At 41.0% G+C, this 23427-nt stretch overlaps 1 protein-coding gene across 15 annotated transcripts in view; it reads right to left on the bottom strand.

The window, feature by feature from the left end:
• The window catches only part of ADARB1 (adenosine deaminase RNA specific B1), a 277040-nt gene that overhangs the window by 67737 nt on the left and 185876 nt on the right, over positions 1-23427 (bottom strand). For 13 of the 15 annotated variants that reach the window (XM_050916505.1, XM_050916509.1, XM_050916512.1 and 10 more), the window contains 3 exons: positions 18896-18970; positions 10522-11453; positions 656-770 (listed from right to left, as the gene is read on the bottom strand). In XM_050916505.1, coding sequence (XP_050772462.1) covers positions 656-770; positions 10522-11453; positions 18896-18923 — 1075 coding nt within the window. In that variant the 5' untranslated portion in view covers positions 18924-18970. The remainder of the gene's footprint in view (positions 1-655; positions 771-10521; positions 11454-18895; positions 18971-23427) is intronic. The other 2 variants (XM_050916511.1, XM_050916519.1) reach the window with 1 other exon arrangement.

Below are 23427 nucleotides of genomic sequence, written 5' to 3'. Positions count from 1 at the left end.
GAGGAGCCGAGAGTGTCTGTCACTGATTAGGATAGATTTCCAGAAGGAAAGACAGTGCTCAAAATCTGGGTATCCTGGCATACCTCATATTCCAGAATAACCCCTCAAGAACAAACGGGAAAAACCAACAACAGACTCCCTGAATTAAATACTACAACTAAACTAAACTAAGAAACAGAAAAAAGCTATGTTTAACTAACTACACGTAAGTGAAGCAAGCATGCTCGATGTTCCATCTCAGGCTGAAGGTGATCAAGAAGGAACTCAAGGAAGTTTGCCTGTGCAGCTCTATATATTCTCAGTACAGAGCATGAAGATGTGCATAGAGCGAGTGTGGGCAGAAGGGGCACTGCTACTGAAAATCTCTGATAGAAGGCGACTGGTGGCACATGCACACCGAAGTGGAGCACTTTCAGAGATACTACCAGAAGAACTTTGCTACAGTGCCTACAATAAAGACCTTGCAAAGGTTTGACTTCAGTTATTCTGTTGTTCACTCCATCATTATGATTATGCATTAAAAATGTCCCAGAGCAGTTTGAGGAAAGAAAAATTAAGTGTAAAGATAAATGTTTTCTAACTATCAAGGTATTTATATTGTGTCCATTACCGTGGCATCTGAACACTTAAAAGTAGTACTGATTAGTTTTTTTACCTGTTGTCATGACAATTCCAGCAAGAACTTTTCTACGTGCATGGGGAGATGTGAAATTATCAGTCAGATCACTGAATTTATCCACAACCAAGCGTGCAACAGCATCAGCTAAAACCTGCAGAATCACAGAAATACATGTTAGAGAGAATCAAACAAGAAACAACTATTAAATACTGGCATTTAATATGATGGATTAAAAAAAACATCCACACTGTTAATTTTTTATCCTCCACGCATTAGGGTCAAGATTTCCCAGTGTCCACTAACTCTTGGTGCCCTACTTGAGATATCTAGCATCTGATTTTCCAGGATGCTGCGCAGAACACCTCCTAATGACCTCAACTGGAGTTTTGTTTCTTGGACCTTAAATTGAAAACCTAAAAACTGAAGGACCCAAAATTAGTGACAATTTTGAAAAATTGGGCCTGGGTGAACAAATGAGTGGCAGAAAGATTCAATGTTTGTATCTCAACATATATCATTTTAAAGTCCTAAACGAGAGTCAATGCTTTTATCCCTGTATCTCAGAAATACTTAATTTCAGTGACCTAATCACTGGGCCTGAAAATAATACCAAAATACAACAAAAATCAGTCATCTTGATTAACATATAAAAAACCTTTATTACACCAGAAATAGTTATTTATTTTTCACATTTATAAAAATGTGCTCTTCCCTCAGCTTTAGGTGAATATACATTATTTTATTTTGTTTTATTACAAAAAGCATTCAGATTTTAAAATGGACAATTTCAAAATAAAATTCAATGATGGCCATCGAAAATAAAGAAGTAGTATCCCTTTAATGAAAGCCTGGAATAATAGAGAAGGCTTTGCAATTTTCCCTGAGCGTCAATAAACGTATGGTCTGTCAGACTGCGAGTAAAGACTAGTTGCAGATTTAAGGAAAACTCCTTGAAAATGACCTACTATCAGCTTGTTTAAATCGTGAGATTTTTAATTTCAGCACCACATCTGATCTCAACATACTATCATGTGAGGAAAGAAGCTGTCTTTAAGGCAGTCAGAAAACACAGAATTTAGAGGTTTGTAATCAAAATCAACATCTTGAATTTCAATTAGAAACAAAATTGGAGGCCAATGCTGACTATGGAGCAATGATGCTATTTTTATTGCTAAATATGTAAAGTATTGCATTTGGAAGTAGCTGAATGGTTTTCATATGTACAGTAGTTCCACAGAACACAGTGCAGTGATCCAATTTGGAGATGACAATGGCATGGACGATTATGGAAGTTCCATGTTCAAAGGAAATGCTTGAAACCTTCTAGCCAACATGCAGTTGGCAAAAAGGCACTCTTGACCACAGCTACCACTTAGACATCCAGAAGCAGTGGAGGATGTAACAGAACCCACAAATTGTGAATCTGACTGTGCACTGGTGAGCATGCTCTCTCAGTTGAGAGAATGGATATAACCTCCATAATTTCTCTCACAGTCTTCTCCAGCTCACTACCATCATTATCTTTTCTTATACAGACAGACTGGGCCTTGGCAAGCTACCTCTCATCTAAGCTTCATCTTGGCTAGACACTGGGAAAGCAGATAGACTATACCATCAAGATGTGACAGAACAGAGTTGTTTATTATGGGCATATTGAAGACAATGCAGCTTTACTTCCACCCTATCTCACATAATGATCACATATACTTAACACTCAAGGGGAGAGCTGAAGTAATGGAACTCTGAGGTCCCATCCATGAGAGAGCTATTAGGGCTAAGAAGCATTTGTTCTCAACTACCCTCTGGGTCCTATCAGGGAAGAGAAAAACCACCCAAGAGCTGTTCTCTCTATCCTAGACAGGATCACAGGCATTCATGAATACCGTATCATCAACAATACCAAAAGTTGCTGACAGATCTAAAATAAAAAACATGGACATGAGAACATAATCAGACCTAACACCAGATTCTCATAGGTCAAGGAAACCCAAGGGCTCCAGACACTGTCAGAGTTGATTCACCACAATCTTCTCAACAATCTTCCTTGGAAACTGAGTGATGAGAAATAATGTGACAATTAACAGAATTCTCAATGCCTGTTTCCTTCCTGGCTGACTTTACTGGACAAGGAGGACATGAGTCAAGCTTGCAGGTAATACCCTAAGCTCTGACCTTTTCCAAAATCTTAGTGAGTGGGGCTGGCTAAAACTCAGAGAAAACTGCATTTGTTGCTAGTTTCAGTCCTGGTTCTGTCGTTATAGACATTGACAATAAAGTCTGAAGATCAGTAGTCATACATGTAAAACAGATGAAAGGGATATATCCGGCAAATTTAAGGCCTACTTGTTATTTGTTCTTTTAGAAAACTACACTTTTTCATGCTTTTTGCTGGCTAAACATTGCACATAAGGATTCAGTTATGAAGAATAATGACAATAGATTGAAACAAGATAGCTAATTACAACTATGGCTTCTTTTATGAAGAACAGGATTTGCTATTGAGAAAGCTGGGTACGTGCACAAAGAAACTCGTCTTGGTCAGTGTAGCTGTTTTGTTGCAGATCTTGTAACTTGTAAAACCATTCAGCCAGCCCAGGAATTCCACCACTGAACTTCCTGAACAGTTTCACAAAGACTAGGATCTTCTTTAAAAAGTTCAACCAACTCAGGTGGGAAGGCTCTTGTGCTAGCAGAACAGTTTCATGATGAACAGGATACTTGACACAGAACCCAATGCTCTGTTGAAGATCCCGGTCTTTGACTAAACAGATGTTCGCTGTTCAAAATCATCTTCTCTGACAAAACACAGATGCCACTGGGCTAACAAAATCCATTTCCTGTACACCATAATAGCCACTACTTTCAATGCAGGAAGCACTACTGTGTGCAAATGACAAAATATGGTGGTGTATTACTCTCATTAACTATGCAAAAATAATTCTAAATACCTTATCACAGAATGGCAGTAGCCAACAGAGAACACTTTCTCCAGTGATCTGATTGTGATGAATAATGCTGCCAATTTTTTCCTACTTTTTGTTCATTAACAAAATAATTACACGATGCCACAAAGACCTCCAAATAAACTCTCACCATGTAAAAATTTCTATTATCTCCAGTGCTTAGTTTTTAAACTAGAAAAATCACGAGCTGCAGAATGTGAATTTTTCTGACCCATCTTAAATTATTAGAATTCAGATTTTATGGAAGCTCCTCAGAAAATTTAAACTTTACTTGAGGTCCAGCATTGAACCCAGACAAGAGTCCCAGTTCAGTGCTTAACCTCAAGAATACCACCAAGTCAACAAATTGGGTCTCCTAGCTGTAAAGCTGGAGATCTAGTTTTTAACATTACCATACCTAACCGCCCGAGCTGTCCCAAACCACAACTTGATGGATCTTCCAGAAGAATTTGGCTTGCAGTCGAGCCACCAGTCAAAGGGATGTCATATGTGATGCGGTCAGGACAGATGACTACAGGAGAGTGCTGGAAGGGCGATATATTAGCCCCAGGATACACAGGTCTGTTTTCCCTTGGTAGCTGACCAGGGGTTACTCTAGGTTAATTTGGACATCCGGGGCCAATTAAGGGCCTGCCAGAGCCTGTTAAAAGCAACCCCTCCTGCCAGATAGGGTTGCACGATAGGAGCTAAGGGAGGAAGGTGAGCTACTGGAAAGCTGGGCAATGCAGACACTGAAAACATAAGAACGGCCATTCTGGGTCAGACCAAAGGTCCATCCAGCCCAGTATCTTGTCTACTGACAGTGGCCAATGCCAGGTGCCCCAGAGGGAGTGAATCTAATAGGTAATGATCAAGTGATCTCTCTCCTGTCATTCATCTCCACCCTCTGACATACAGAGGCTAGGGACACCATTTCTTACCCATCCTGGCTAATAGCCATTAATGGACTTAACCTCCATGAATTTATCTAGTTCTCTTTTAAACCCTGTTATAGTCCTAGCCTTCACAACCTCCTCCGGCAAGGAATTCCAAAGGTTGACTGTGCGCTGTGTGAAGAAGAACTTCCTTTCATTTGTTTTAAACCTGCTGCCCATTAATTTCATTTGGTGGCCCCTATTTCTTTTATATTGGGAACAAGTAAATAAGTTTTCCTTATTCACTTTCTCTACACCACTCATGATTTTATATAGCTCTATCAAATCCCCCCTTAGTCTCCTCTTTTCAAAGCTGAAAAGTCCTAGCCTCTTTAATCTCTCCTCAGATGGGACCCGTTCCAAACCCCTAATCATTTTAGTTGCCCTGCTCTAAACCTTTTCTAATGCCGGTATATCTTTTTTGAGATGAAGAGACCACATCTGTACGCAGTATTCAAGATGTGGCTATACCATGGATTTATATAAGGGCAATAAGATAGTCTCGTGTCTTATTCTCTATCCCTTTTTTAATGATTCCTAACATCCTGTTTGCTTTTTTTGACTGCCGCTGCATACCGTGTGCATGTCTTCAGAGAACTATCCATGATGACTCCAAGATCTCTTTCCTGATTCGTTATAGCTAAATTAGCCCCCATCATATTGTATGTATAGTTGGGGTTATTTTTTCTAATGTGCATTACTTTATATTTATCCACTGTGACAAAGTTCCTCCTCTACCTTGGTGGGTCCTGTGCTTATTGGCAGATTTGCCCACCTCAGTGATCTTCCCCACAGTCTGGATCAACTCCTCCTGTGTCTGATCAGGAGTTGGGAGGTTTGGGGGGAACCCAGGCCCACCCTCTACTCCGGGTTCCAGCCCAGGGCCCTGTGGATTGTAGCTGTCTATAGTGCCTCTTGTAACAGCTGCATGACAGCTACAACTCCCTGGGCTACTTCCCCATGGCCTCCTCCAAACACCTTCTTTATCCTCACCACAGGACCTTCCTCCTGGTGTCTGATAACGCTTGTACTCCTTAGTCCTCCAGCAGCACAGCCTCTCACTCTCAGCTCCTTGTGCCTCTTGCTCCCAGCTCCTCACACGCACTTCCTCTCATCTGGCTCCTCCCCCCCTGACTGGAGCGAGCTTCTTCTTAAACCCAGGTGCCCTGATTAGCCTGCCTTGATTGGCTGCAGGTGATCTAATCAGCCTGTCTGCCTTAACTGGTTCTAGCCGGCTCCTGATTACACTAATGCAGGCCCTGCTCTGGTCACTCAGGGAACAGAAAACTACTCATCTAGTGACCAGTATATTTGCCCTCTACCAGACTCCTGTACCCTACTCGTCTGGGTCTGTCACACCACATTAATTTTCATTTGTCATTTTGTTGCTCAATCACTTAGTTTTGTAAGATCTTTTTGAAGTTCTTCACAGTCTGCTTTGGTCTTAACTATCTTGAGCAGTTTAGTATCATCTGCAAAGTTTGCCACCTCACTATTTACTCCTTTCTCCAGATCATTTATGAATAAGTTGAAGAGGATTTGCCCTAGGACTGACCCTTGGGGAACACCACTAGTTACCGCTCTCCATTCTGAAAATTTACCATTTATTCCTACCCTTTGTTCCTTGTCTTTTAACCAGTTCTCAATCCATGAAAGGATCTTCCTTCATTTTATCTGCTGCCAATATAAAACACTCAGACCACAACCTGTATTTCCACCAGGTGGAGAGACACACTACACTGGCCATATTTACCCGACTTGCAGTATAAAGTTAATGGAACAGTACATGTGACTAGCAACTGCACTGGAGTAAATGTTTGCTGGATAAGGCTCTTAGATACATCAGGCTGCACACAAATTTTCCGTTTCTCTTCTTTGGTCTTCATAATTATATGGAGAGCTCAACTGAGAGACCTGATGAAAGGTGCTGCTGAGTTATGTCTAACATACTGAAAACCATAGGTCAGATTCTCAGCTAGTGTGAACTGGCACAGCTCCACTGAAGCTTCATATTGTAACACTATATGGAGAAACTCATTTCTCATTTACACCCATTGACATCAATGAGACTTACACTTGTGGTTAAATTTAAGCACGTGCTGGAAAGCTTTGCTGAATAAAGGTCATAGGCAGGATATGCTCTTTTAGATCGAGATTTCTATGATTTCTTTAGTTATTCTAGGCAGAGAAAATTTACCACCACTCTTTTGGTTGATTACTAAAAGCAGATTTCCAATAACAAATAATAAGTCAGAGCTAAAATAAGAGAGAGAGAGAGAGAGAGAGAGAGAGAGAGAGTGAGACTATTCTAACAGCACTGAAAGATCAACAGCTTAGTTCTTGCAATACAAACACAAACATTATCAATTCCCTCAGGCCTGCTCTCCACACTATTTCTGATCAAATGTGATATACTTTTACCAGCAAATTGAATAAATATCTTGACAACACCGAAGAAATTAGGTAATTAGGCAGCTGTTCTGTCCATCAACATTTTTAACAATAAATTAGAAAACCCTATGTAATTTCAAGAAACAAATAAGAGGACATAAATTATAGACGTGTTCAGCATGAGGTCAACATCCACACTGCTCTCAATGTAAGAATATCTGAAGTAATTATGTTTTTTATTTCTGTTTACTGCAGAATAATAATGCATAAAAGAAAAAACATTATGAAAACTCTTATGGCTAGCTATTTATTAACTGAGGACCTTTGGGGGGTTCAGATACTTTTTGCAACAGCAAAGTATTACACTACAGTTGTAGGCCATTTGTGTGCTGAAACATAACACTAGTAAGACGAATAAGACTTGTTTCCTCCTATCTTGTCAACTCTCTGAAATGCAGACAATTACAAACACAGAACTTTTCATGTCACTGCTTCATGAAATGTTCAATTCCTATAAGCCTAGGTCTTGGTGCTTGAACACATTCATTTCTTCTAATATCAGATACCAAAACGTATGCTCACAATTTTCAAATATCTAACAATGTTAGCTCCTGCACTTTGACCACAAAGATTGGACATTTTTGCCTTCTGAGGTAATCTCAACGTATTGATCATACATCTTAGAACTGCTGAGTTCTCCATTCAATTCTCTTCAGCTTCAGTTGCTTGCCAGTTCTACAGATTTATGATAAGCCACGCACTTTAAAGTTTCAAAGACACTAATATCAACCGAAAGAGGATGAACCGTGAGTATTTTCCAACATGGAAATAAAGGTAACGAACTGCAAAAGATCTAAAGTTTTTAATATTTTATACAGTTTGGCCTATTGCTAATATGGGTGGTAATCTTAAAAAACTGATTTCTTTTTTAATTTATAGAATTTAGCTCTTACCAATAAAAGTGTTCACTGATTAGGCTGACTTGACCTGTTCTCTGATAACATTGCCAGACTGCTGGGGAGAAACGCAAAAGGCCTGATTTTCCAAGCTGGCCTCTTTTTTGTTTCAGAGGTAATTTTATACCTGCAAATTGCCAGCATGAACTGCAGGTGCAAATACAAGTATTTAGATTTCTAATTACAGTAGTAATATTCCTAGGTTCACTGCAGCTGCAAGGATGTCGGTATCATTACTTGTGGGTATAAAACTGCCCAGAAAAATGGAGACTGAGATGAAGATAGTTAAAAATTGTTGATTTTCACCCATGTTTACTCAGTGAAATTTCGTGTGTTCTGAGCGGTCTGGGCTGGGTGTGCAGGCTCTGGGGTGGGTCCGGGGATGAGGGGTTGCGGGGGGGGGGGGGACTCAGGGGCTGGGACAGGGAATTGGGGCACAGGGTTGGGGTGCAGGCTTACCTCCGTCGGCTCCTGGTCAGCGGTGCAGACAGGGTGCAGAGGCAGGCTTCCTGCCTGTCCTGGCACCGCGGACGGCGCTGCGCCCTGGAAGGGGCTCCATGCTGCTCTTGCCTGCAGGCACATCCCCCTCCAATGGGAGTGCAGAGCCAGTGCTCATGGCGGGGGCAGCGAGCGGAGTCCCATGGCTCCCTGCCTAGGAGCCAGACCTGCTGCTGGCTGCTTCCAGGGCACAGTGCGGTGTCAGAGTAGGTAGGGATTACTAGGGTGCTGAGCAAGGTGACCCAGTGTCTTGCACACCGCAACCCAGTACTGGGTCGCAACCCAAAGTTTGAAAATCACTGTTCTAGACTACAAGTGAAAAAGTTAAATAAAGCATGACCTAACACCAACACCTTAAATACCTACATGCTAACAAGCTATAACTGCACTATGAAAGTACAGAAAATAATGGACTGAGAGGGCAGGTAACAAAGTATGGTATTTTCTCCATTTAACTTCATGAAACCATTCTAGTTCCTCTTGAACTTGGAAACAGAAACTGCTTATTTCAGAAAAAGGATGGGACTCAATAAGAATCCAGGGATCCCTTTTAGAAGGAATCACCTGAAGGACAAATATTAACCTCTTTGTGATATTATTTAAGTACCGGCAACTATTATGTAATTAACTTTTCACAACAATGAAAACACTGGAGATTCTAATTTCTGACACACATAATCTGAAGTTCAATGTTAAGCGAATTGCCGTGATGAACAGTGTAAATATTTTCAAGAACAGCATACATTTCTAAACTCTGGACAAGGAGATTCCTGAGTCCCAGCAAACTATTGGCCACTCGCACCCAGCCCCCAGCAAAACCCTTTCAGTGCGATACACCTGTATCCAGCAGCCTCAATCATCAGCATTATGAGGGGAAGAGATATCCTGCGCTTGTGGCATACCAACCTGGTCTCTGACTCGGCCAAGACTTGGAGAGCAAGGAGAGCAATTGCTCTTGGAAAGCAATTAGGAAGACAAAGTGGGTGATGTAGTATCTTTTATTGGACCACCTTCGGTTGGTAAGAGAGACAAGCTTACACAGAGATCTTTGGGAAGAAGTTTGCCTCTCTCACCCACAGAAGTTGGTTCAATAAAAGATACTACCTCACTCACCTTGCCTCATTAATATTCTGGGACCAACACAGCTACAACAATATTGCACCTAACAAGAGGCAGACCATTCAAGCTTCTTCCTTACACAATAAGCCCCACTAAAAAGGAAAGCTAAAATGTGTTCATAAAACCTGTCCTTTGGAACTGTTGGTATCGATCATTATATAGTTTTTAAAGACTTAGTTTCATCTATCCTGAAGGTGAAGGAAGGAGCTTATTATTTTCAAAATCTCAATATTGTTCAATGAATTCACCCTGCTGGACCTAGAGGAAATAAGTGGAACTTTTAGTCTAAAGGACAGTAGACTCTCTTTTAGCTTTCTTATTGATAGCTCAATAAAGTTACCTTTGCAGTTACCAAATGTTACTGTACTACTTTTGGTATGCTCAATACTTAGAATATCCTATTAGTTATTTCATTAAAAATATTTACTTTATACATATTTTCGAAGGCAAATGTAAACTTCATTGTAACTGCTATAGTAGATGATTGCACAGTCCATTTATACCACAAATATTTCAAGATTTCTTTGGTCTTGTGTGTTGAAATTTTGTCTTTTAGTCAAATAGTTAAAATAAGGAACTCCTGTATTAACCTTATTTTCCCTCGTATTTAAATCTCTCATTGAGAACGACTATTCAACATCTTTCACTCTGAGCATTTGTTGCAGCTGAAAGTGATTTTCTTCTTTGGTAAAAGTTGTCCTCAGGTAGTCAAACAATCTGGAGCAATAAATCCTCACTTCAACTCACACTCCAGGCTTTGCAGCAGAACAAGAGGCAAAACAATTGTTCCAAGATTCCCTTAACACCAGCCACCACTAAACTAGAATCTGAATTGTATTACACAGCATGCAGTTAAGATCAACAAAATCAACAATGTGGCATTTTTTCTTTCTAATTGAATAAAATGATTCTACACTGGTAGATCATTAGTGGAGAAATCACATAACGAAACAAAGAGAATTAACACCAGAAAAATTCTTTGAAAAGTTTCAAAAATTAGTAGCTGATATATTCCTAGAAACTGTCTAAACATATTAAAGAAAAATGCATAGGTTTCTCACCTGTGGTAAATGTAACTGGAGACCCTCGCTGGGAATGGGCTGGCGAGATGGTGTCTGATCCAGCTGCATGTTAAATAAGGATGCAAGAGCTGACTGAGCAGCCCGAGCCTTTGCAAGCTTTTTGTTCCTTCCTGATCCTTCAAAAGTTTGACCATCCACTGCCACTGCCATCACAAAGTTCTTAGCATGGCTTTCTCCACTCTCTGAGAGAAACTCATACTTCAACCCTGGCCGCAGCTCGTTCAGAATCATCACAGGGTTCTTTCCACTGGTGGATGGGTATGGTGATGGTGTGGGCAGAGGGGACTGGATAAGACTACCAGCAACAGTGGATGAGGACAGACTGTAGTCTATACTGGAGCTATAGGATCCATCTCCATTGGACCCCAAATAAAAGGAATTGTCAGTCTGAACTGGTGTTTCAAATCCATTGAAAAGTGTGTCTGGAAAGTCTGCTTGGTCAGATGTAAAGTCTGTGTTTACAGACAGTGTTCTCCCCATTGCTAGATGTGCTTCAGATGCATTTGGAAACTGAACAAAAGATCTCAAAGCCTTTTCAGCAGCATGAAGCTTTGCCTTCTTTTTTGTAGGGCCAGATCCCTCGAACACCTGTCCATTAACTTCAACTGCCATCACAAAAATAGGGGCATGAACTGGTCCTGTTTGGGATAGAAGCTTGTACTGTAAACCAGGCTTAATTTCATTCAGTTGCATCAGAGCATTCTTTGGCAAAACAGGCCCTGGTGTTTTCTTCCTCTTCTTAGGGCGGAACTTGGAGTGTCCATTGCTGCCCTCCTCCAATGGGCGTTTTCTGCTGCTGCTACCACCACCATTGGAGAGTTGAGACCCCTCCCCGGTATTTTGCACACTGCCATCCTTAGGTGGAACGTTGTCCATGTTGCGGTTTTCTTTAACATCAGTGCTGCTTGAACCTGTGGTGCCCAGAAAGAGTAACTTACAATGCCTTCGTTGCAGGATCTTGTAAATGCAAAATTTATAGATTCCTTTATCTATCTTTGTAACTGGAAGTGATGTGTGCTTACAGGTTTATGTCTTTGCAGGACAAACAGAAAACCATAATTTTAATAACCCAAGAAATACCAGGTGCAGGTCTGAGTTACAATTTATGCATTTGACATTTTTATTAATACTGGGTTTAAAAGTTTGCACCATTTTTATTTTGCACTCAAATTACTTTTGAGACAAAAGATCTATTTTCAAATTACTTTTGTTCTGAAAAATGTTCTAAACCCAGAAAGATTATAATTTTAATCAACATTTTTGATACTTATATTTCAAAATCCTTCAATTAATAACTAATAAAATGACCATTTAAGATGAGTACAAGTGAGATATATGTCTTCATATTAATTAAAACCACTTCACTTTCATTTAAGCTCATGTTATGGCTCAAGCAAGGCATCTTACATGATTTTTGTTTATTTTACAAAGAGAAGTTATATAAAATCTGAGTAATTTAATTAATTTAATAAAAATAACATGCTCTTTTTGTACGTTCACTGGTTTAAGAGTGCATAAATATTGTATATACCTACTTCTTTTCATTTGCTTAAAACAACCCTACTTATATATCACCTACATAGATGTTCAACTGTGTCCATTTGAACAACATTGCTCATTTAAATGACTGAGGGCTTGGCTACACTGGAGAGTTGCAGCGCTGGTGATGGGGTTACAGCGCTGCAACTCACTCTGTGTCCACACTTGCAAAGCACGGCCAGCGCTGCAACTCCCTGGTTGCAGCGCTGGCTGTACACCTGGTTTGCTTGGGGTGTAGTGATTCCAGCGCTGGTGATGCAGCGCTAGTCATCAAGTGTAGCCACCAAAAGCGCTGTTATTGGCCTCCCGGGTATTAGGAGGTATCCCAGAATTCCTGTCCACAACAAACCGAGAGAATGGCTGAACTCCGATCTCCCCGTAGCTACTTAGCTAAAAAACAAGCATAGCTGCTCTTTGCTCCAGCGAGCGAGCGAGCGGAGGCAGGGGAATTGCTTTGGAATGTTCACAGCTGTTTGCTTGAGGAGAGAGAGGAGGGGCAGTGTTGAGCAGCTGCTTATATGGTCTAAAGACTATTTAGGCTTGTATAATTTGCATTTAGTGAATGAGAGAGGGGTGGGGGAAAGGTCAAAACTTTTAAAATGATTGAAGGTAGGCACTGTGTGTCTTCCAGTCCTTAGGCAGGGAGCTGAGAACAGTGTCAGCTCCAAAAATCCACTCTCTCTGTCTCCCCCACACTCCCTGTCACACTCCACCCCACCCCCCTCTTTTGAAAAGCACGTTGCAGCCACTTGAATACTAGGATAGCTGCCCACAATGCACCACTCCCAACAGCGCTGCAAATGCTGCAAATGTGGCCACACCACAGCGCTGGTAGCTGTCAGTGTCGCCACACTGCAGCGCTTTCCCTACACAGCTGTACGAACACAGCTGTAACTCCCAGCGCTGCACATCTCCAAGTGTAGCCATACAGACTGTAAACATGCACTGCAGAGTAGAATGAGCCAAACTCAGTGCCCATATTTATTCTTTTGATATCAATCCTCAAAACTTGGAAGTAAAGCCTGTAATAGGCATAATTCATCTCTCCTCAGAATTCTGTTAAAAAATTTATGCTTAAATTACGTTGTTCCAGAAGAATATTTCATTTACATACAACTTCATAATTCTTTGCAAAGGGAAAGCAATTGCTATTATTTTAGACAGAGTTCCAATTCCAAACATCCCCATTAAGACAGGGCAATCCTTTATTAAGATAATATTAGAAAGCAAGAAGATTTGTAATACATGTTCAGGTTAAACCTGACAAATTAATCATGTTGTACACTGCTAATTATTCATGAAACTGATTTGTTTATATAAAAACAAATTAAATTATTAAATTACTTTAACAAAATATTTCTGAAATTAGGAACTTGGGTGGTGATATCGTACTATGAGTTGGTTCAAATAACTGTTCCTGCTACAGCTTTTAAATCTTAATTTTTATGATGTGAAGAAACCGCTGTAAATAAAGAGTTTGAATTTATATTAGTCTATGTAAACTAAAATGCAATTTTAGTAGTTTAAGAGTTTCCAGCCTTTCAGTTTTAAAGTTTTCAAATATCTAGCAATATAATACACCCACAATGATAACAGATTATACAAATTAATCCAGAATTTAAACAAAACAAAATGGAAATGTTCTTGCACTTGGATGGTTTTCAAACTTTTGCTTAATTTCCCCAAATACTGGTGCACACACACCACTTCAGCCAGTTTACAAAGCTGATGGAATGGTTACTAAATTTTCATTTATAACATCCTCCAGCAAAAGCTCGATAGGTTACTCCTTTCGGTGCTCGAAAAGAATAAAAGATCAAAAGAAAGAGCCAAAGTAGAAACATACATATTGTTAACAAACAGGTATTGGACAATAAAGATTCGTACAATATTGGCAAATAGAAGTAAAATAAATATTGTTGGGGAACACTCAAATTCCCAAATTACTAATAGTTTGATCTTTAGAAACATGCTCTGGCAATTCATTTTGTCAGAAAAGGATTTCTGAAGCTGAACCTCAAATGGTATTGTACACAGTATCTATACCAGTGAATTATAATAGTCAACACAACATGTTAATTCATGAAGTTTTGTTTCGTTTATAATACTGTAGTACTGCTTTGAGGGAATTTAAGTAACATAATTTAATAAAACTACTAAACGAAGAAGGGATTTTTTAGCTGGAGTTGTGATCCTTTGAAAATTGTATCTTCTCTAGAATCATATTTTTGGATCACTTGGTCTGTATCGTGGTATCAGGAGTTGGCTATCAAATGGTACAATTTGTAAACTAAAGGGAAATGATTAGATATAAAATACCATACCATGGCCTCCATCTATACATTTATTTTCATTAAGGGTTCTAAAACAGTAGCCTACAATAGCAAAAAAAAAAGACCAACTCCTGCAGGAAGTTGTGAAGGAGAATGTGGATCTAATCGTCTTTAATATTACAGTAGAACCTTGGGGTTACAGACACCTCAGGCTCCAGGGAGGGGGATCTGGGCTTCTACCCCGAGAGAGTACCAGAGCTCAGGGCCTTAAACCTAGGGGGAGCGCTGGGGCTTCAGCCCTGAGGCTCTACTCCCAGCTTCTGCCCTGGGGGGGTGCCAGGGCTTGGGGTTCCCCAAAGCTCTGCTCCTGGTTTCAGCTGGAGTTTGTCTGTGCCAGGGCTCAGGGCTTTAGCTACGGGGGAAGTGCTGGGGCTGAAACTGGCACTCCCCTTGCAGCTAAAGCCCTTAGCCCCGGTGCCCCCCACGGGGCTGAAGCCCTGAGCCCCAGTAACCCCCGCAGGTCAGAAGCCCTGAGCCCCGATGCTCCCAAGGGTCAGAAGCCCTGAGGCTGCCCCAGCCTGGAGCCCTGACCCCCACCCTGTGACTGCAGACCCACCCCCCCATGGCTGAAGCCCTGAGTCCCAGGGCTAAAGCCCTGAAGCAGTATAGTAATTGCTGGTTTTATTTGTCTCCCCTGCTGCCTGATGTATTACTTCTGGTTCCACAGGGTGTCCAGCTGACTGGTCAGCCCGAAACTCTAGTGTTTGTATCTTTGAGGCTGTACTGTAATTTAATCTGGAAACAAAACCTTTTATATTTAAGTATTAATGTTTATTTAAAGATTATGGATCAGATTTTGAAAGAAGCTCAGACCCCTATATGAAGTGGTAAGCATTTCAAAAGTGCTCAAAAGTGCTCAGCCTACAGCTGCTCCTATTGTCCTAAATGGACGCCTTTGAAAAGCTGGTCACTTCATAAAGGTGGCTAAATGGCAGCTGAGATCCTCTGAAAATCTAGCTCTAAATTAACTCATTTGAATGTGAAACTGGTACTAAAACATGATGAGAAGAAATTGGTTTATAACCTGACATTAGATCTTGTACTGCTGGTGTCACAGTTTTCAACAAAATATCCATTAGAACCAGCAGCATGCTCAGAAATATCAATACCCACAACTATACTGGCAAGTACAATTCTTAGCTGATAGACTGAAAGAAAGGCTTCACCATCTGAACTGTTAAAACACTGCACTGAGCAAAATGGATACAACTTCTTTAAAATTAGCGTTTGTGTTGACCAGGTGAAAGATGTCTGCTTGAACCTCTCCTTGGTGAGGATACACACTCTTCCAGTGATCACTTAACCACTGGGGTCAAGATTTTCAAAAAGTTAGACTCTAAACATGTATTTAAGCATCTACCTGATTTTCAAAAGTGGGGCACACCTCACATTATGGTCAATGAGAGCTGTTTTGTGCTCAGCACTTCTGCAAACTAGTTTAAATATGGAGATATACCTCTCTCATAGAACTGGAAGGGACCTTGAAAGGCCATCAAGTCCAGTCCCTTGCCTTCACCAGCAGGATCAAATACCAATTTTGCTCCAAGTTCCTAAATGGCCCCCTCAAGGATTGAACTCACAACCCTAGACTTAGCAGGCCAATACTCAAACCACAGAGCTACCTCTCTGGATTTCAACAGCACTCTGCTGGATCCAACTTTTGGAAATCTTGGCCACAGATAACTTGAGCATGAGCCATTTCTCAGACAAGCTAATTTGCTCATGTACACTAAAAAATATTCCAGGGTGGACAGGGGATTTCAGGCATTTTTGTAGTATCTGAGCTGGCAAAAATCAAGTCTGATAGGATCAGCCACTGACATTTTCAGCAGAAGAAGAAACAAGTTTTGCCAATGAAACTTTCTTTCCCCGGAGCTTTACTAAGTATAAGGCACCAGAGCAAGGAAGGAAGGTGTGCTACAAAGAAAACATTTACCTCTTTGAAGAGAGGAGGCATCCATTACGAGTGTGCTTGTTTATTTTTGAGAGTTTCCTGGTCAAAGACATAGTTAATATGCATGCAGGTAAGGTGGTCCATGAGGGCAGTCCCCTCATCAGATGAGAAATAATGTTCCCTGTGTTCTGCCTCCCTTGCCTAAACTTCATCCTCTTGGTTAAGGCAAAGCTAGCAAAAATGTTGTCACCCTCTTTACTGCTGTTCTCATTAACTTTCTTGGGGAACTCTTAGCAAGGGCAACTTCCCTGCAACAAGCATGTGGAGCAGTGAAGAGACCAATCACACATGTGTGAGCACTCTCTGGATGAGTTTTGTGGGAAGAAACTTGGAAAAACAAAGAGATCAGTAAAGCAGCAAGGGGATCCATCAAACTGAAATGGTTTGAATGCAGGGTGTGCTGCAAGGCCCGTCTCTTCTCCCTCAGCCACAAACTGAGGGATAGGTCTGGGCAATGGGATGGATTTTGTGGGGAGAAGGGATTTTGAGGGGAGGTCAAATAGTATTTGATATTTTGATTCTGTTTCAGGGTTATCTGATTTTATACTGAAGTAATTGATGGGTCTTTTTATTATTATGAACATTTTTAAGGGATTGCCAAGGACACTCAGAGCACTGGATGGACTTAATGTGGAGTAGTAAAAAATTCAAATCAATAAATAAATTATAACTGTTTCCTCTGTTTCTGCTGTTATACCACCTTCTCCACACCTTCAATGCATAAAAGAAAAAAAGGCACTATACCCACTTTCACCTGAAATGCCAAGACATGTTTTTTCAATTTTTTTCTGTATTTTAGAAAAAATATATAACCATTGCATTAAAATTTTGCACAACCAATTTGATGTGAGTTTTAGTCTCTGCAGGTAAAATAGATATTATAATTGGAGGCTATGATATTGCATATGTAGTAAACACAGGCCAACCCAAGCTAGTAGTTTAATTAAAGAAAAACAGCCCAGAAGAATGAATTTTAATAAAATGAAGTCATTTTACAGCAGTCCAGCTTCTTGATTTCCCAATAAATATGCACTGTAACTTCCCGTGTAAAATTGTATCTTTCCCATACAAGGCCTTGCTGTACTGTTAGGATGTCAGTACCTTTGTCAAAGAAAACATATGATATATGTTACCTTTACAATTCGGGGACAGAATAAACAAATGCTCGTGTTTAAACAGCATTGAACAATTTACAGTAAAGCATAGGAGATTTTCATGCACAGTTCTTCAAGAGCAACACATATACACTACTTCATTATCATTCACAAAAAATAAGGATGGTTAAAAGACCAAATACCTTTAAAATGAGATAACTGCATAATAATATGGTTGTGGTATGTCTTTCTGTAGGTAATTTGGGCTCAACCCTGCACGAAGCTGAGGACTTTCACACCAATCCAACAACGCATTTAGACACGTGCTTAACTTTAAGCCCTTGAGTAGTTCCATTGAAGTCAAGGGGCTACTCATATTTAAAGCTACACACTTGTTTAAATGCTTTGCTGGCTCTGTGCCAGAGCAAGACTGACCCTTTAATGAGAACAATCTATTACTCTAAACAGCTGGGGACCAGAGCACTGTACAATTTTCTTCCTTTTCTTTCCTCCATTACTTGATTTCTCTCCTTCCTTCTTTTTTGTTTCACAAACCCTTATATTTGATCTCCTTTATCCTCCCTCCCTCCATTCTCCTGTATCTCATGTCCTCACAATTCCTGTCCCTTTCCCAGGTTTCTCAAACTCTCTTTCTTGCCTCATTTACCTAGTTTCCCCTCCCCCAGGCACACCCCAAAAGTAATAATGATCTCTGTTCCCTTCAAATCTCTTTCCATCTATTACCTGGCTAGCTACATGATTGACTGGCCAGCTACAGGCACACTCCTGGCGCACAAAGGCTCTGATATTTAGGGCAGATAAGATCTCTATTCAGCCTGTAATCTAGCTGGAAGACTGTAAGAGGCAGGAGCTCCTCTCTTACACTAACCCAGACCTCATATAAGTTTAGGATAGTCCTGTAATCTCTACTTCCAGTTCCTCTGCGGGCTGGCATTTGGAGATATTAGGTGGAAAGTACACAGAGCTAGGGGTGTTGGGACATCTAGAAATTTTTTTTGTAGGAGACAGTATGCTACACAGGATACATGTGTGTATGTTGTATCAATACAGTAAACCCCCCCCCCCATTTCTTCAATGCAAGCCGTAGATGTATTAATTGATCATCATTACTTCACTGCAGGTTCAAAGTAGGAGAAAACAGACTAAGAGGGAACATGCTGTTTTGAAATACAAATATCTTTGATGATTAGTGATGATGGTATGAAGATGTAAATCACATGAAGGGTAACTGGATTATGTGTTAATCAGATGTATTTGAAAGCTTCCCCAGTACGAAAATTCTTCTTTAATGAACACACATATAAAGTGAACTATATACACACAGAAATTTCCTCTCACTGAATTCACATCATTTCCTTATGCCACCTGCAGAATGGACGATATTGTTTATTATGTAAATATACACATCTTACTCATATTTTCTTCATCATCTATATCCATTGTGAAATACTTTTGCTGGTTTCTTGACTGGCGTAGATGGCTTCTATCTGAAAGATAGAGAGTGGGTGACTTAAGCTTATATAATGTAAAATGCAAGAGCCCACATGATGCAGGCATGGGAGTCAGGAGAAGGGAGTTGTTTCCATGGTTCTCTCTCATATGTTCATGTGCAGTCATAGACAACTCTTTCTCCCTGTATGTCTTTCCCCCACAGAAAGGTAATGCTATTTCTCTAGCGCAAAGGTACAGAGATGCTAAGAACCCATTAATGTTTACAAACATTTTTAGATGGCAAACTGTCTAGAAGTGCATACTGTTTTTAATCTGTTGTACTTTCCCTCGTTCATGTACTTACAAGATATAAACTATGCACTCTCACTGGAAAATGTGGTCATTTCCTTGTCTATTGCACCAACTATTTTAAACAATGTGATGAGTTAAAAGGTCACATGTGACAGCACCTCTGGAACTAGTTCAGCGAAGAGATGCCCCCACCCCCTCCAGCAAGCCAGAGGAAAAAGGACAAAGTCAATATACTGGCAACTTGATGTTGCAGGTAACATCAAGAAAATCCAGGCAATTCATGTGCAGGGTAGAGCAGGTACTACTACTTAAAAGGACAGTTCCTGGAAAGAGGGGGTTTGTGGTAAAGACTGGGTTTGAATAGACATTTGTATACATAAAGCCAATGTCATAAAGGGAAGGGTAACAACCTTTATGTATGCAGTAACATAATCTCTCTCCTGGCCAGAGGCACAGACAGAGAGGTACAGAATCATTTTACCTGTAAGGGGTTACCAAGCTCAAATAACCTGGTTGGAATCTGACCAAAAGGACCAATAAGAAAAGAAGATACTTTCAAATCTGGGGTGGGGGGAGAGTTTTGTTAGTGCTCTCTTTGTTTGCTATTTCTCTGTATGACAGAGGGAGCAGGCAGGAAAAAAACATCTCCTGAAATGAGCATCTAAGATTACAAAAGTTGTAAGTAAAAGCAAGGAAATGCATTAGATTATCTTTTGTTTTAACTTGTGAATTTTCCCTATGCTAAGAGGGAGTTTTATTCCCATTTTTTGAAACTTTGAAGCTAAGCCTAGAGGGGAATCCTTTGTGTTTTAAATCTTTTTACTCACCCTGTGAAGTTACCTTCCATCCTGATTATGCAGGTGTGATGCTTTTACTTTTTTAAATAAAATTCTTCTTTTAGGAACCTGATTGATTTTAGTGTTCTAAAGATAAAGGATCTGGTCTGTACTTTTATGAAAGGCAAATTATTATTCTCAAGCTTCCCCAGGAAAGGGGATGAAGGGGTTTTGGGGGATATTTTGGGGAAATAGGAACTCCAAGTGGTCCTTTTCCTGAGTCTTTGTCTAAATCACTTGGTGGTGGCAGCAATACCATCCAAGGACAAGGAAAGGATTTGTGCCTTGGGGAAGTTTTTAACCTAAGCTGATTGAAATAAGCTTGAGGGGGGTCTTTCGTGTGGATCCCCACATCTGTACCTCAGAGTTCAGAGTGGGGAGGTAACCCTGAGAGCCAGCCTTTGCTCTGACATCCTTCTAGAAACTGTGCTGCTGAATAGTGATTGTGAAAACCATATCCGCAGAAGAAAGAAACAGATGCTGCTGTCTCTTCCCTACATATGGACTGCCTGAATATCTTGGTGTTACTTGCAATACTTGAGGTTATGTTGTAAGAATAATGGTCTGGATTTTCAGAAGGGCTGAGCACCCATTCACTTTAATGGGAGCAATGGAAGCTCAGTGTCTTTAAAAATCAGGCCAGGCCAGGCAAGTCTATAGACATCACATTACAAGTGACAAGACCATTATAATACTATTACTTTGCACTTTTACAGCACGTGGTACCTTCTCTATGTTTTCCAGACATTTAATTATGCTAAAAAATCAGCATAAAGGACTCCCCACCTCAGCATATTTCCCATTAACACAGCCCCTGTCCCTGAGAGCTTGTCCCGGGTGGGGAGAGTAGCCGGGCTCTCTCACAGAGACCCTGAGAGGAATCAGCCAGCGTGAAAAATGTCTCTGTGCCACTCCCCCAGCTTCCTGCCCAGGCCCAGCTGCCAAGGGGAAGGGCTGAGCAAGCTGGAAGTGCCGGGGGCAGGGAGAGGCGCAGCAGGAGCAGAACAGAGCACTCATCCCTCACCAGCAGGCCAAGCATGTGGCTCATCTGCGACTGCTAGTAGCAAATATCTCAAATGGCTGAAGATCGGACACTAGATGGGAAGGGGTCTCAGTTACTACAGTGAATTCTTTCCCTGGTGACTAGCTCAGGGTCTAACTGATCACTATATTTGGAGTTGGGAAGGAACTTTCCCCCAGGTCAGATGGGAAGAGACCCTGTTTTTTGTTTTGCCTTCCTCTGCAACTTGGACACGGGTCCCTTATTGGTTTGAAATGGAATAAATGGTGAATTATCTGGAACTTGAAGTCTTTAAATCATGATTTGAGGGCTTCAGTAACTCAGCTACAGGTTATGGGTCTATTACAGGAGTGGACAGCTGAAGTTCTATGGTCTATGATGGGCAGGAGGTCAGAATAGATTATCACAATGGTGTCCTGTGACCTTAAAGTCTATGGGCAAGTCTACACTACCTCTTAAGTCGTTGTAACTTGATACAGTGATACAGGCACCTACCAAATGCATGTATTGATCAAATCAAAGAGTGCACACATTTTCTTATAAAGGCAGGAAATGAAAATGTATGAATAATAAATATGGTTCCTTGTACTTCATCTTGAAAAAAAAAGCGTGAAGCTCTCCATACAATGTCCACAGCATTAAAATAAAAACAGTAGAGGCCATTAGGGAGAGGGAGAGGAGAAAGAGGGGGTTGGGGAAGAGAAGAAAGTGAGCTGGATTTGTGAAAGAAAGAAGAGACTGAGGGATTTAGTCTTGGATAGAGAGGAGACACTAGGCATGGTGAGGAGAATGAGGTGGTTTGGAAGGAGAGGGATGAGAGACTGGAGGAACTGGGGGAGGAGGAGGAATATCATATTGATTAGTGCAGTACAACAACAAACAGAATAAAACAGCAGAAAAATCAAAATGAAGAGTAAGGTGGTTTGGGATAAGAGAGGAAAGACTGGTGAATGTGGGGAAAGAGAAGATAAAAGGAGTATGGGGCATGAAAAGAGGTTGGGAGATGAGGCATTCTGAAAGGAGAGATTGGCAGATTTGCAGAGAATAGGACAGTATGAGGGGTTTGTTGGGAAAAGGAGAGAATGAGGCAAATATGAGGAAAAGGAGAAGAGACTAGGGGAGTTTTAGGTGTTCCAGGAGACTGGGATGTGGAAGAAAGGAAAGTTTAGAGAGAGGTGGTGTTGAAGAGAGGGAGGAGTTGGGGTAAATAAAGAAAATTGGGGCAGGGAGGGGAGAATTTCACACAGAGCAAAGACTGGAGGGGGAAGATAAGAGACTGTAGCATTTAGAGGGACAGTGGAAACTTGGCATGCTTTCCAAAGATTGCTGCAGCAGAGGAAAGGAGCCAGACCACAATGATAAATAGGAAGAGAAATGAGAGGAGGCCACAGTAAGTGCTAAAGGTCTTTTTTATTTTTAAAACGAAAATGAGGACAAAGTAACTTGCGGTACTGGAATCTTTTGCAGGTGGCAGGAAAGGGGGGGCAGTGGTTTCACAGGGCCATGTCCTTTCCTCTCAGCATTTGAAGCAAAATTCCTCTTCTGGGTGTGTATGTGATAGTGTCATCCTCTCTTACTTGAAGGATGTCTTCTCCCTCACCCCAAAATTACCATTACATGCCATAGTTGCTAAACAGAGAAGGGTGTATTTAGATTAGCTGCAGTATTACCACCGTGTGTCAGGCAACCCCAAAGCAGGTCTATTAAACATGAGAACAGACAGTGCTAAACTTAAGCACCATCCAGTCTCTTAACTGCCATCTTTAGTTAGATCCATTAAGTCAATTTAGGCCTACACCCTGGGTTGAAGTCTTAACTGGAAAAAAAACGAAGGCCATATTACCCTATCAGCACGTTCAGCTAGATTCAAAAGTATGTAGGTATTCCAATGCTGAGCACAGAACCACCCAGCTCCCAGGAACCCTGCTGCCTACTGCAATTCTCTGCCCTAAGCTGAGTGCTCAGGCTCCCTATGCATTATATGGAGAAAGCTCGGCACCTAAGAAAGAGATTCTCAGAAGCCAGCAACTGAGCAGGTAGTCGCCTAAACAAATCAGGAGTGAAATGTAGAGAAAAGGGCTGGGGCCTGTATGCACCTGACTTATGGGCTTATGGAAAGAGCCTCTCTCTACTCAGGATTCTCCACCATTAATCCTCTCCTGGAGTTAGGCACCTAAGTCATGTCACAAAAACAAAAACCCCCACCACACACCCCAAAGAAAGGGGGAGAGAGACCGTAAAACCCTACTGTATTGTAGCCAACAGCTCAGTAGTTAGGGCACTACTGTAGGACATGGGAGATCTAAGTTTGAATCCCCACTCTGCCTGAGTTAGAGCACGGACC

This window comes from Gopherus flavomarginatus, chromosome 10 (genome assembly GCF_025201925.1).
Source record: "Gopherus flavomarginatus isolate rGopFla2 chromosome 10, rGopFla2.mat.asm, whole genome shotgun sequence".
NCBI classification, from domain to species: Eukaryota; Metazoa; Chordata; order Testudines; family Testudinidae; genus Gopherus; species Gopherus flavomarginatus.
The sequence above is the reverse complement of the archived record's forward strand: the minus strand, read 5'-3'. Positions and strand labels throughout refer to the sequence as shown.